This window comes from Xenopus tropicalis, chromosome 3, assembly GCF_000004195.4.
Source record: "Xenopus tropicalis strain Nigerian chromosome 3, UCB_Xtro_10.0, whole genome shotgun sequence".
NCBI lineage: Eukaryota > Metazoa > Chordata > Amphibia > Anura > Pipidae > Xenopus > Xenopus tropicalis.
Window position 1 is genome coordinate 143,979,892 of NC_030679.2, and position 14,931 is coordinate 143,994,822.

Here is a 14,931-nt window from a genome sequence, read left to right on the forward strand (position 1 = left end):
TGTGTATTTCCGTGTATTACCAAGTATTCTTGTGTATTCCTGGGTCTCCCCATGTCTTCCCATGTATTCCTGTGGATTCCCATGAATTCCCAAATATGCATTTTTATGTATTTCTGTGGGTTCTCAAGTATTCCAGTGTATTCTCAAATACTTCTGTATCTTCCCAAGTATTCCCTAAGTCCCATTTATTTCAGTTTATTCCTATATACTCCCAAAGTATTCCCATGTATTTCTGATTATTCCCACGTATTCCCAAATATTTCCTTGTATTTCTTGTGTATTCCCAAGTATTCCAGAGAAGGAACACATGTAAATACACTGGAATACACAGGAATACTTGGGAATTTTTAGGAATAGTTGGGAATATCCCATGTATTCTCATGTATTCTCATGTATTCATATGTATTCCCTTGTATTCCCAAGTATTCCTGTGTATTCCTATGTATTCTTTGTATTCCTGTGTATTTCCATGTATTACAAAGTATTCTCGTGTATTCCTGTGTCTTCCCACATATTCCTGTGGATTCCCATGAATTCCCACATATTCATTTTCATGTATTTCTGTGTGTTCTCGAGTATTCTAGTGTATTCTCAAATACTCCTGTGTCCCATTTATTTCAGTTTATTCCTATATACTCCCAAGTATTCCCATGTATTTCTGATTATTCCCACGTATTCCCAAATATTTCCTTGTATTTCTTGTGTATTCCCAAGTATTCCAGCGAAGGAACACATGGAAATATACTGGAATACTCAGGGAATACTTGGTAATTTTTAGGAATAGTTGGGAATATCCCATATATTCTCATGTATTCATATGTATTCCCTTGTATTCCTGTGTATTCCCATGTATTACCAAGTATTCTCGTGTATTCCTGGGTCTCCCTGTTTCTTCTCATGTATTCCTGTGGATTCCCATGAATTCCCAAATATGCATTTTCATTTATTTCTGTGGGTTCTCGAGTATTCCAGTGTATTCTCAAACACTCCTGTGTCTTCCTAAGTATTCTCAAGTACTCCCATGTATTCTTTTGAACTCCCATTTATTTCAGTTTATTCCTATATACTCCCAACTATTCCCATGTATTTTCATGTACTTCTGATTATCCCCACTTATTCCTGTGTATTCCCAAGTATTCCCATGTATTCCTAAGTATTCCCATGTATTCCTAAGTATTTCCATGTATTTCTTGTGTATTCCCAAGTATTCCAGAGAAGGAATAAATGGAAATACACTGGAATACACAGGAATACTTGGGAATACAGGGGAATACACAGGGATACTTAAGAATACACAGGAATAGTTGGGAATATCCCATATATTCCTATGTATTCTCATGTATTCCTATGCATTCCTTTGTATTCCCAAGTATTCCAGTGTATTCCCAAGTATTCCTGTGTATTCCAGTGTATTCCCAACCTGAATCTTCTGTGAGGTTGAGATGTGCACATCTGTTAAGGTGGCCATACATGGGTTAGCAGTTTATTAGCCTGTCTATGGGGCCCTCAGATGGACCTACCTGACCAATATCTGTTCATAAATCAGCCACATATCAATCAGCCAAGTTTAAAAATCCTGTTGGGACAAGGAGTGCGTTGGCTCGTTGATGCAGTCCCCATCCCAATCGTTTGGCACGCACCTCAAGGTGGGCATATCAGGAAAAGATCTGCTCGTTTGGTGACCATGCCAAATGAGCAGATCTTCCAACGTCTGGCCAAGGTTGGGGTGCAGGAGGTCTGCCATACACGTCCCAACATTGGCTCAGCCACCCCTAACCAAGTCAGCAGCTTATTGGCCTTTGTCTGAGGGCCCAAGTAATGGCATCCAATATATAAAGTTTTCTGAAGGTGGCCCTACTCCCGTAAGGTAAGGTTAATGGTCCAGGTAGGAGAAGGGTTTAGGGAACACAGATTTTGACTTTGACTCCTGTATTATTATTATTTATAAAGCACCAAACATATTCTGTACACTAGAAAAGCATATGCGTCAAACATACAGATTGCAAAAAATAACCGATACATGCAATATAGAAAGCTCTGAGTGAGATCATAGTCAATAGACCAATGAAGGCGCTTCCTGTCAAAAAGAAAATAATGGAACCAGAAGAGGATGAGACTCTGCCATCTTGCTGTGCAGTTCTAATGGGACAGTGGTCTTAAAGGTGGCTCAGTAGTCTTGATATCTTCCTTGCTTTCCACTTGCACATAGCGTGGCCAACTGGGCACTAATAATCACATCTGAAGGCAGTTCCATTCCTTGGGGTAAGGGGAGCGAGCTTTTCTCTGGCACAGTCCCCACTGTACTAAAGATGGGTCACAATCATGTGAAAGGAGTGCAGCTTGGAGGAAAGTAGTCTAGAAAGATAGTATATTTATAAAGTTCTTGTGCGTCTGATATAAAAAACAAACAATACATTTCCTTCATTCCTAAAACCCACCTCAGTTGCAGTTCCATTTTGAAACTTCTAAGACACCTAGAAGCTTCAGCGAGGTCTCTACTGGCCCTGTTCATACATCTCCGGGAAACTGCCTCTCATTCAAAATGGCCATGTATCGCAGCTCTGGAGTTACCATTTGGACACACCGTGCCCGGGTGTTGGGCTCAAGATCCCTTTTTACCACCCACCCCAGGATCCTCTCCTGCCCAAACTGCAATGGCTTGATGCCCTCTTCTTCGATTTTATCTGCTCTTACAGGGTTCAACCCTTCCAGACATATCTCAGCTAGCTGTTGTCTTCTTTCTCTCAACCTCCTAACTTCAGTGTCCATCCTCTCTCTCCCAAATCTCTCTACTTTCTCCCAGAAGGTACGGTTGAAGTGGACATAAAGATACCAGTCTAGGGCATTCCAGGCCCTTGAACTCTCCACCTCTCTTTTATCCAGTGGTGTGGAAGCCTCACGTGTGTTGAGTTTAAAGGTCACCACATCATCAAGATCCCAGCACAGTTCTTCCTTCAGAAGGACCATTGATTCATCAAAGTACTCGGAGAGTAGGACCAGGTGGAAAGCTCCCTCTACTTCCCTGACTCCTGCTCTGGCCAGAGGTTCTAAGAATATGGCGTCGGGGTTCAATCCCAAGTCAAACCACTGAAAGTTGCGTGCATATTGGTTTCCTCTCTCGCCTAGTTTGTAGTAGTGAAAAGGGTGGGCTATAAACTCTGTAAAGTTGGGGGCTTTCTTGAAAGCAGATGACACGGAGTGATAATAGGAGAAAGAAGACTCTGCCAAGGTGGCTGGATCCCGTAGGATTGTGAAGTAGAAGGAGTCTGCGGGCATCAGCTTCCTGACCTGGAGAGAAAATGCATTTGAAGTAACATATTTTCCAACACAATGACCATAGTAGGGCACATTTACAAATGCCTCAATGGAAGTGCATCTATCTATCTATCTATCTATCTATCTATCTATCTATCTATCTGTCTATCTATATATCTATCTATCTATCTATCCATCTACCTATTCATCTATCCAACTATCTATCCATCTATCTATCCATCTACCTATCTATCTATCTATCTATCTATCCATCTACCTATCAATCTATCTATCCATCTATCTATCTATCTATCTATCTATCTATCTATCATCTATCTATCTATCTATCTATCCATCTACCTATCTATCCATCTACCTATCTATCTATATATCTATCTATCTATCATCTATCTATCTATCTATCTATCTATCTATCTATCTATCTATCTATCTATCCATCTATCTATCTATCTATCTATCTATCTATCTATCTATCTAATCTATCTATCTATCCATCTACCTATCAATCTATCTATCCATCTATCTATCTATCTATCTATCTATCTATCTATCTATCTATCTATCTATCTATCTACCTATCAATCTATCTATCTATCTATCTATCTAACTATCTATCATCTATCTATCTATCACAAATCATACCCTATACTGTATATCCCCGTACCTATGGTGTTTTACTTTCATATGAACATGGAGCTCTTCGGTGACCTCTAATTTGGTTATAGCAACGGGGAGGGTTCATTACAATATAATGTTCTACCCGTCTATTTTTCTGTACATGTAGGCACTCCTGTTCCATTTTTCCTAAAGGCAATCTGAGATCCTACGTCCATACTTAATCTAAAAGATTAAGAATATGGCTTAGGGTTTGAAGGTATGGTCTACGTCAGTGATCCCCAACAAGTGCCTTGCAAGCAACATGTAGCTCAAGTGCTCCAAGTGGCCTCAAAGTAGGTGCCCATTTTAAAATTTCTGGCTTGTAGACAAGTTTTACTCTGAGCAGAGCCTCCACATGGGGGCTACCAAATGGCCAATCACAGCTCTTATTTGGGAACTTTTTTGCATGCTTGTGTGGCTCACCAACACTTTTCATATATGTGTAGATCAAAAGAAAAAAAAGTTGGGAATCCCTGGTCTAAGTGATTGAGCGTTGGCCAAAATGCAGTTGTCACACAAACACCCACATATAGACCATACCTTCTGTATGACTTTCCAAGTCCAAGATCAAATCCGCTCTTAAGGATGAGTTAATTTGGCAGTATTATGGGGGATATATAAAAGCATGACTTGTTCCCCAAAACACCTTTGTGTCAAGAGGGTTTTAGGGTGGACGGAATTACTAGATCTCCACATCCCAATTGCACTGGATTATATGGTTATCTGAGTTATTATAATAGTTTAAGCTAAAATGGTTTATTTTAGTGATAGACTTATAGTCACTATGATGCACCCCAAAACTGGCTATTTATACACAATGATGAGAGGAACTCACAATACCCACAGGGCCTCATCCTCGGGTAACTTGGTCCAATCCATCTTTGGTTCCCTTACCTCTGGGAGATTGAAGCGCATGTGGTAGCACAGGATATCGTACGTTGTCTTGTTAACTTCATTATACCCTTTCACCCTGCTAACATTGAACTGGTGAGGGTAGTTGAACTGATACTTCTGGGGTAGAGCGAACGTTAACGAGTTCCTGTCCCCATAACGGTGTAACATATTCAGTACGGTGCTTCCGGCAGTCTTGTGGGTCTTCAGGAACACTATGTGAGATTTTGGCCGACAACTTGGCGCTGACGTTGAGGAGAATGGGGGCAGTACAGCAAAGGTCCTAGGGGGGCTAGTAAACAAAGAAATGTCATGTACCATCCCCTAGATATATACAGACACATAATGAGGAATAACACAACTGGATATGTGAAAATGTCTAACACCATTAAGATAGATCTTCTGACTGGATCTTCTGATATTGGATAAAGTTTTTGTGGCCAAGGGTCCTGTGGGCATCAAAAGGCCCTAGATCCTCCTCTACTTTCATTTCCCCACAACAAGGGGTTCTTCAGTTGTTTAAATAGCTGCCGTCAATCCTTCTATAATTCTATAATGTCAGTAAGACCATATATCTCCCCACCCTTGCAACCTAGATCTAGACCATTTGGCAGTTGGTCTCTTAAGAGTCATAGGGTGGCAGCTTTTTATCTCAGCATATACTATAAGAGCCTTAGAGCCATATAACGTTTTATGTATATGCAAAAAGTCTTTTAAGGCCTATATGATAAATTATTTTAGAGACCTCTTTAGACATCAATAAGGTTATGTAATAAAAGGCACTCAGTTTGCCCAGGAGCAGTAACTCATAGCAACCACGAAGAAGCTAGAATTTACTGGTCATCTGCTAAAAGGCAAACATCTTATTGGTTGCTATGGGTTATTGTGCCTGGGCAAACTTTTTGTCTTTGATTACATATGGAGAATAGAGCAATGATGACCTGCTTGAAGGCTTATTGGCATGTAGACAAAGACTATAACAAAAACGTTGGATGGTTGCATGCTGCGCTTATCCTGCAGATGAAAGTCATTAATAAGAAGAAGAGGTGGGCCAGTTGCATCTGTCCAGAATGACACCCAGATATATTTAGACACCCCTGCACTAACCTCTGATGTTCAAACCCAGATTGCTAACTGCCTCCTGGCTATCTCCTCCTGGATGAACTAACGCCACCTCAAACTTACCCTAGCTAAACCTGAGATCATGGTCTTCCCCCCTAACCTGGCCCTCCTCCTCCTTTCACCATCACTATTGATGGCATGACCATTAACCCTGGTAATTCAGCACGCTGCCTTGGGGTTATCTTTGACCAGTCCCTCTCCTTTTCTAACCATATTAATAACACTGCCAAAACCTGACACTTTTTCCTCCGCGATATTGCCAAGATACGCCCCTTTCTTTCACAAGCAACAGCTAAAACACTAATCCATGCCCTTATCCTTTCCTTAGATTACTGCAATCTCCTACTAACCGGCCTCCCAGACTCCCACCTCTCTCCCCTGCAATCAGTCTTAAACTCTGCTGCCAGGATCCTCCTGCTCTCTCCTAAGAGGGAACCTGCTCAGCTTCACTTAAGCTCTCTAGCATGGCTGCCTGTTAAGCAAAGGAGCTTACAGAATCCTTCTGCTAACATTCCTATCCCTTCCCTCCTCTGCTCCTCACTACATTCCCTCACTGGTCTTTCTGCTCCTCACTACATTCCCTCACTGGTCTCCCTGCTCCTCACTACATTCCCTCACTGGTCTCCCTGCTCCTCACTACATTCCCTCACTGGTCTCTCTGCTCCTCACTACATTCCCTCACTGGTCTCCCTGCTCCTCACTACATTCCCTCACTGGTCTCCCTGCTCCTCACTACATTCCCTCACTGGTCTTTCTGCTCCTCACTACATTCCCTCACTGGTCTCCCTGCTCCTCACTACATTCCCTCACTGGTCTCCCTGCTCCTCACTACATTCCCTCACTGGTCTCCCTGCTTCTCACTACATTCCCTCACTGGTCTCTCTGCTTCTCACTACATTCCCTCACTGGTCTCTCTGCTCCTCACTACATTCCCTCACTGGTCTCTCTGCTCCTCACTACATTCCCTCACTGGTCTCCCTGCTCCTCACTACATTCCCTCACTGGTCTCTGCTCCTCACTACATTCCCTCACTGGTCTCCCTGCTCCTCACTACATTCCCTCACTGGTCTCTCTGATCCTCACTACATTCCCTCACTGGTCTCTCTGCTCCTCACTACATTCCCTCACTGGTCTCTCTGCTCCTCACTACATTCCCTCACTGGTCTCTCTGCTCCTCACTACATTCCCTCACTGGTCTCTCTGATCCTCACTACATTCCCTCACTGGTCTCTCTTCTCCTCACTACATTCCCTCACTGGTCTCTCTGATCCTCACTACATTCCCTCACTGGTCTCTCTGCTCCTCACTACATTCCCTCACTGGTCTCTCTGCTCCTCACTACATTCCCTCACTGGTCTCTCTGCTCCTCACTACATTCCCTCACTGGTCTCTCTGCTCCTCACTACATTCCCTCACTGGTCTCTCTGCTCCTCACTACATTCCCTCACTGGTCTCTCTGCTCCTCACTACATTCCCTCACTGGTCTCCCTGCTCCTCACTACATTCCCTCACTGGTCTCCCTGCACATTCCTGGTCGTCTCCTCCGCTCCTCTCAGAGCCTCCATCTCTTTACACCACCCACACCCACTGCGCTCTCTCGACTTAAACCCTTTCTATCTCGCTGCTCCTTACCTCTGGAACTCTATCCCTGAATCCCTCCGTAGGGAACACTCACTAACTCTCTTTAAGATAAAGCTCAGACTGTACCTTCTGGGGCACTAAGACATTATTTTGCCCATTCCTGCGCTTAAGGGCAAATGCCCATACCTGGTGCACTTTTACCTTCCAGTTTGTGCCTGTATGTTACCCAACCACTTAGATTGTAAGCTCTACAGGGCAGGGACCTCCTTCCTACTGTGTCTCATACCACATGGCACTTACTCCCTGTGTATTTATACTTATTTATTGTATTTATTATAACACTTGTCCTCCCTGTGTGTAACTGTGTATATTGTAAGACTGTACAGCGCTGCGTACCCTTGTGGCGCTTTATAAATAAAGTTATACATACATTACCTGTCTAAAGTGATGCGGTTAAGGCTTGCACTGTTGGGGGGTTCCAAGGGCAGAACTGAAAGCCAGAAGGATAAGGCATCTGTCATTTTATGGATTTGTGGATTCCATCTTTTCTGGAAGTGGGTTTCCAGGAGCTGAATGGTTAAACCAATAGTCATAAGGACCAATAGTCCTGTGCAAACGATTTGCAGTCGGCAGAGCTGAATTAACCTCATGTTTCTAGTAAGGAGATGAGAGTGCGCCAATGTGAGCTTGTAAAGCACCATAAATAATTCCTTTAATTGTAATGCCACATTATGATTATATAAACACAAATAGTATTTTCTTTGACAATGGAATATTGTTTTCCAAACTGTGTGGTTACAACCCACTGAAGGGTATTTATATAAACTATAGTAGGGTTTAATGGCTGCCCCTGGGGCTACACAGCGAGGTATTTATATAAACTATAGTAGGGTTTCTGTAGCAAACACCCCAGCTGTACCAGTGCAGGAATGGCTGCCCCCGGGGCTACACAGCGGGTTATTAATATAAACTATAGTAGGGTTTCTGTAGCAAACACCCCAGCTGTACCAGTGCAGGAATGGCTGCCCCCGGGGCTACACAGCGGGGTATTTATATAAACTATAGTAGGGTTTCTGAAGCAAACACTCCAGCTGTACCAGTGCAGGAATGACTGCCCCCGGGGCTACACAGCGGGGTATTTATATAAACTATAGTAGGGTTTCTGTAGCAAACACCCCAGCTGTACCAGTGCAAGAATGGCTGCTCCCGGGGCTACACAGCGGGGTATTTATATAAACTATAGTAGGGTTTCTGTAGCAAACACCCCAGCTGTACCAGTGCAGGAACGGCTGCCCCCGGGGCTACACAGTGGGGTATTTATATAAACTATAGTAGGGTTTCTGTAGCAAACACCCCAGCTGTACCGGCGCAGGAATGGCTGCCCCCGGGGCTACACAGCGGGGTATTTATATAAACTATAGTAGGGTTTCTGTAGCAAACACCCCAGCTGTACCAGTGCAGGAACGGCTGCCCCCGGGGCTACACAGTGGGGTATTTATATAAACTATAGTAGGGTTTCTGTAGCAAACACCCCAGCTGTACCGGCGCAGGAATGGCTGCCCCCGGGGCTACACAGCGGGGTATTTATATAAACTATAGTAGGGTTTCTGTAGCAAACACCCCAGCTGTACCAGTGCAGGAATGGCTGCCCCCGGGGCTACACAGCGGGGTATTTATATAAACTATAGTAGGGTTTCTGTAGCAAACACCCCAGCTGTACCAGTGCAGGAATGGCTGCCCCCGGGGCTACACAGCGGGGTATTTATATAAACTATAGTAGGGTTTCTGTAGCAAACACCCCAGCTGTACCAGTGCAGGAATGGCTGCCCCCGGGGCTACACAGCGGGGTATTTATATAAACTATAGTAGGGTTTCTGTAGCAAACACCCCAGCTGTACCAGTGCAGGAATGGCTGCCCCCGGGGCTACACAGCGGGGTATTTATATAAACTATAGTAGGGTTTCTGTAGCAAACACCCCAGCTGTACCAGTGTAGGAATGGCTGCCCCCGGGGCTACACAGCGGGGGTATTTATATAAACTATAGTAGGGTTTCTGTAGCAAACACCCCAGCTGTACCGGTGCAGGAACGGCTGCCCCCGGGGCTACACAGCGGGGTATTTATATAAACTATAGTAGGGTTTCTGTAGCAAACACCCCAGCTGTACCGGTGCAGGAACGGCTGCCCCCGGGGCTACACAGCGGGGTATTTATATAAACTATAGTAGGGTTTCTGTAGCAAACACCCCAGCTGTACCGGTGCAGGAACGGCTGCCCCCGGGGCTACACAGCGGGGTATTTATATAAACTATAGTAGGGTTTCTGTAGCAAACACCCCAGCTGTACCGGTGCAGGAACGGCTGCCCCCGGGGCTACACAGCGGGGTATTTATATAAACTATAGTAGGGTTTCTGTAGCAAACACCCCAGCTGTACCAGTGCAGGAATGGCTGCCCCCGGGGCTACACAGCGGGGTATTTATATAAACTATAGTAGGGTTTCTGTAGCAAACACCCCAGCTGTACCAGTGCAGGAATGGCTGCCCCCGGGGCTACACAGCGGGGTATTTATATAAACTATAGTAGGGTTTCTGTAGCAAACACCCCAGCTGTACCGGTGCAGGAATGGCTGCCCCCGGGGCTACACAGCGGGGTATTTATATAAACTATAGTAGGGTTTCTGTAGCAAACACCCCAGCTGTACCAGTGCAGGAATGGCTGCCCCCCCGGGGCTACACAGCGGGGTATTTATATAAACTATAGTAGGGTTTCTGTAGCAAACACCCCAGCTGCACCAGTGCAGGAACGGCTGCCCCCGGGGCTACACAGCGGGGTATTTATATAAACTATAGTAGGGTTTCTGTAGCAAACACCCCAGCTGTACCAGTGCAGGAATGGCTGCCCCCGGGGCTACACAGCGGGGTATTTATATAAACTATAGTAGGGTTTCTGTAGCAAACACCCCAGCTGTACCGGTGCAGGAATGGCTGCCCCCGGGGCTACACAGCGGGGTATTTATATAAACTATAGTAATGTTTCTGAGGTAAAAACACAAGTTGTACCAGTGCACGGCAACAGTACATAATATTGTAATTACTTTCATACACCGTTATTCAGTAGTTACTTATAATAAGCTTCCTGTAAGACTGTATTTTTCCATGAACACTTCCTGCTCAGAGGGAACCATTGTGCGCAGCTGAGGTAGGAACTTTTTTCCTGATGCACCAGTTCCCATAGTTAGAACTAATGAATGCTCCTGTTGTCTTTCATGTAGATTCCCTTATCCCAATGTGTTATAAATGTATTCAAAACTTTACATATGCCACTATGAACAAGTTATAGACTGCTAATAGAGCTGGCAGGGAGTTACAGCAAAGAGTCAGACAGTTCCTAATCATAGGAAGTAATAAATCACAAAAAACACAACAGTATTTAAAGAAGCAATCAACCCACCCACCAGTTAAACTTTGACTAAATATGTAATGGCAACAAAGAAGTGTGGGGTTTGTATGTTTTATACATCCCCACATGTCCCCAGCACCCCCTAGGGGCCCCCACTGAACCCCCTGACCCCCACCCCCCCAGTAAGCCTCCTTAACACCAAACCCACCCAACGTCCTCCCCTGAACGCATCACGGGAGGAAGGATCTGCAAGGGTCAGGTCTGGGCCATCAGGGTCCCTGGGTTTTTTCCAGTATAGTAATATGCCATGTTACCTGTATATTGAATTACTGTGCTATAAAAGTAAGTATTGAAAGTACACACTGGCTTATTCTGTACAGTATAATATACACCTATATACATACACTGTACATACACCCCATAGATACACAACTATATACATACACTGTACATACACCCCATAGATAGACACCTATATACATACACTGTACATACACCCCATAGATACACACCTATATACATACACTGTACATACACCCCATAGATACACACCTATATACATACACTGTACATACACCCCATAGATAGACACCTATATACATACACTGTACATACACCCCATAGATAGACACCTATATACATACACTGTACATACACCCCATAGATAGACACCTATATACATACACTGTACATACACCCCATAGATAGACACCTATATAGATACACTGTACATACACCCCATAGATACACACCTATATACATACACTGTACATACACCCCATAGATAGACACCTATATACATACACTGTACATACACCCCATAGATAGACACCTATATACATACACTGTACATACACCCCATAGATACACACCTATATACATACACTGTACATACACACCATAGATACAAACCTATATACATACACTGTACATACACCCCATAGATACACACCTATACACTAAAGACCCTTAAGGCATTTATGTGCCCCGTACTATGTATTAGAGAAAAGGCTCTCACCTGTATAGGTGTAGGTACAGCTCTGATGGGTTAGGACACTTTGTAAAGTCTGTAGCTCATAATCCCTGTATATACACAGGCAAAAACCTATGGGTATAAAGAGATGTTTGTTTGTACAAAGCTTTGGTGAGCCAGCCCACCCCTGTCCATTCGTGATGGATTGTTTTTACTGTATGTTTGCTTACAATAAAGCGTGGCACTGCCTGCTCTGGTTTGAAATACACGTAGTTTACCCTTCCTACCCATGTTGTCAAACTGCCTTTTAAATAAAGAGAGGGGTGAACATCAACAGACAAATATTCCCTTTCCCTTCTAAGTTAAATATTCAGTGAACGAGAACGCTCAGACACGTTATATGTTCCTATAGAAGCATGCAGATAACTGAACAGGTAACAGAAAATAAACGGTGTCTTTTAGGGATTTCAGCTTCATCCATCACCCCTTCTGCCGTGGACTCCATTCCACTTCTTTATGACTTTCTATAGGGCAATATAATGAATGCTCCATCTATAGGCAATAGACAGTGGGGGCATTCTCATTGACGTATTTCAGCAGACAGAGAGGCGCTAAAAACATGTGAGGAGTGTAAATAGTTTATGTAATGTAAACAATGTAATATCAGTTGCAGCAACTAGATGGCACTGGTAGGATATTCCCCTGTGGAGGTTCTAGATCAGGTTCTCCTCTGCGGCACTTGGAGGAGATTACCCTAAGAGGTTTTATAAGACTACTACTTTCTCGTTGGCCAATGAAAAAGGGCATAATACATGGCGGCAGGGAATCTTAGGTAGGTGACCTCAGAGGAGAAACTGATAGGAGTAGTTAGAAGAGATAGTGATAGGAAAAGGATAGATAGAGCTCACTGCAGATGGTGAAAGTTAGTGTTAGGGTAGAGAGACGAGCAGTTGATTCACCATCATAGTAACATAGTTAGTTAGGTTGAAAAAAGACATACGTCCATCATGTTCAACTTTAATGCCTATATATAACCTGCCCAGGGGTGGGCCAAGCTGACTGGGCGCCCTAGGCAACCCGGTCGGCCACTCCCCCCCCGGAACGGTGCATGCACGCCAAAGCACAAGCGAGGGGGGGGGGAAGAGGTGCGAGGGGGGGCGCGATCAGAACGTCATTGCCTCCACCGCTAGTGACAAGTGGCGGGGGCAATGAGAGAGGAAGATGACTAGGGGTAGGCAGGAGAGGCTCCAGCCTGGCGCCCCCCAATCGTTGAGCCCTAGGCAGCTGCCTCTTCTGCCTACCCCTAGTTCCGGCCCTGAACCTGCCTAACTGCTAGTTGATCCAGAGGAAGGCACGGGACACCTCCTAACAAATTTTAGCCTTCCATACACTTAAATGGGAAAAATACTTTTGTGCATTTTACTGTGGTTTAGTGGGTTTATAATTGGTGTTCAGTAGAGTTGCCTCCTAATTTGGAAAAAAATACTGGCCTTCCTATACTTTTATATTTTTAACTCTAACTCCCAGCAATACCCAGTAAGTGTGTGTTTTACTGGACTATTCCCTCTCAGGTGGGCCCTTGCTGATCATTGAGGAAGGGTTAACCACACTGATCCTGAGCACGGCATTTAACTTTAATAAAGAAGATTTTTACCTCTCTTTTGTGGCCCTGTGGATTTTCAGTGTCCCTGGAGCCCCCCTTTCTTCTGTTCATCCCCCTTTATTACTTTGGGAAAACCTGACACATTGTTGGCTAAAGATGCCCATACACGTTAAGATCCGCTCACTTGGCGATATTGCCAAGCGAGCAGATCTTCTCCCGATATCCCCAACTACGGTTGGGTGATATCGGACAAATGTAGGCTGGGGCCAAACGATCGAATTCTAATGGCGGCAATGGCACAGTCGGTTTGGGGACCACATCAATGAGCCGATGCGGCCCATGATCTGACTAAATCTTTTAACCTGCCCGATCGATATCTGGTCAATTTCAGGCCAGATATCGGTCGGGCATGGCCGTCGTTGCTGCCCCTACATGGCCGATAAGCTGCTGAATCAGTCAAAGGGACCGATATCTGCAGCTACAATCGGCCCGTGTATGGCCACCTTAAGGGAACTACCGTATATACTCGAGTATAAGCCCATCCTTATTTTACCTAAGAAAACCGGAAAAACTTATTGACTCGAGTATAAGCCTAGGGTGTGTTGTGTGATAATGTTATGTAAGTTTGCGTCACACTACTAAAACACATATTTGCACCGATATTATACATTATTATACACTTTGAACACTACCATTGTTAATAAAACACTGTGCTTTGCTTATACCTATATAACATGGCTGTAACCGTTAACTTATACCTTGTACTTGGGACCTCCTTCCTACTGTGTCTCATACCACATGGCACTTATATATATATATACATATATGTATTTATTGTATTTATTTATTATATCACTTGTCATCCCTGTGTGTAATGTTGTATTCTGTAAGACTGTACAGCGCTGCGTACCCTTGTGGCGCTTTATAAATAAAGTTATACATACATACATACATTGTACTTCAGCCTGCTGTAAAAACTGTCCATAGGAGCTCCAAAACTTCCATAGCAAGCCGTGCTGTGAGCGCTCCTCACATATTCGGTTCCATAGCAAGGCATGCTGTTGCTCCATGTTGCACATAAGCACGAAGCAAGCCATGCTGTTGCAACTCAAATAAGTGCTTCCCCAGCTTCCATGATATCACACAATGTACTACACTAATATGGCACCACCCTGGGCTCTAGGAGCCGGCACTGATGAGTTGTATGGCAGGCAAAGAACCTATAAAATACACAAATAGACACTGTGTAAAAAATAACTTTCTCTTTGCATGTGTGATCAGATTTTAGTTACTGCTTTGCCAATTCCAGTAAAGTATATACAGTAGGACTAATGGGGAAATTCTATCCTGACTTTTTATTCATTCCCTTAATTTAAATGCTGATGAGAGACATTGTGGAAGCAAAGGTAAGCAATTTAGTAACACTCTCA

General features: G+C 44.0%; 1 protein-coding gene across 1 annotated transcript; it reads right to left on the bottom strand.

Annotated features, from left to right (window-relative positions):
- Positions 1–1,956: 1,956 nt before the first annotated feature.
- Positions 1,957–8,177, bottom strand: gal3st4.5 (galactose-3-O-sulfotransferase 4, gene 5). Its single transcript, XM_031899527.1, is given in 3 exon segments — positions 1,957–3,288; positions 4,828–5,113; positions 8,068–8,177. Coding segments are annotated over 3 exon segments (1,245 nt in total). The 3' UTR covers positions 1,957–2,439.
- Positions 8,178–14,931: the final 6,754 nt, after the last annotated feature.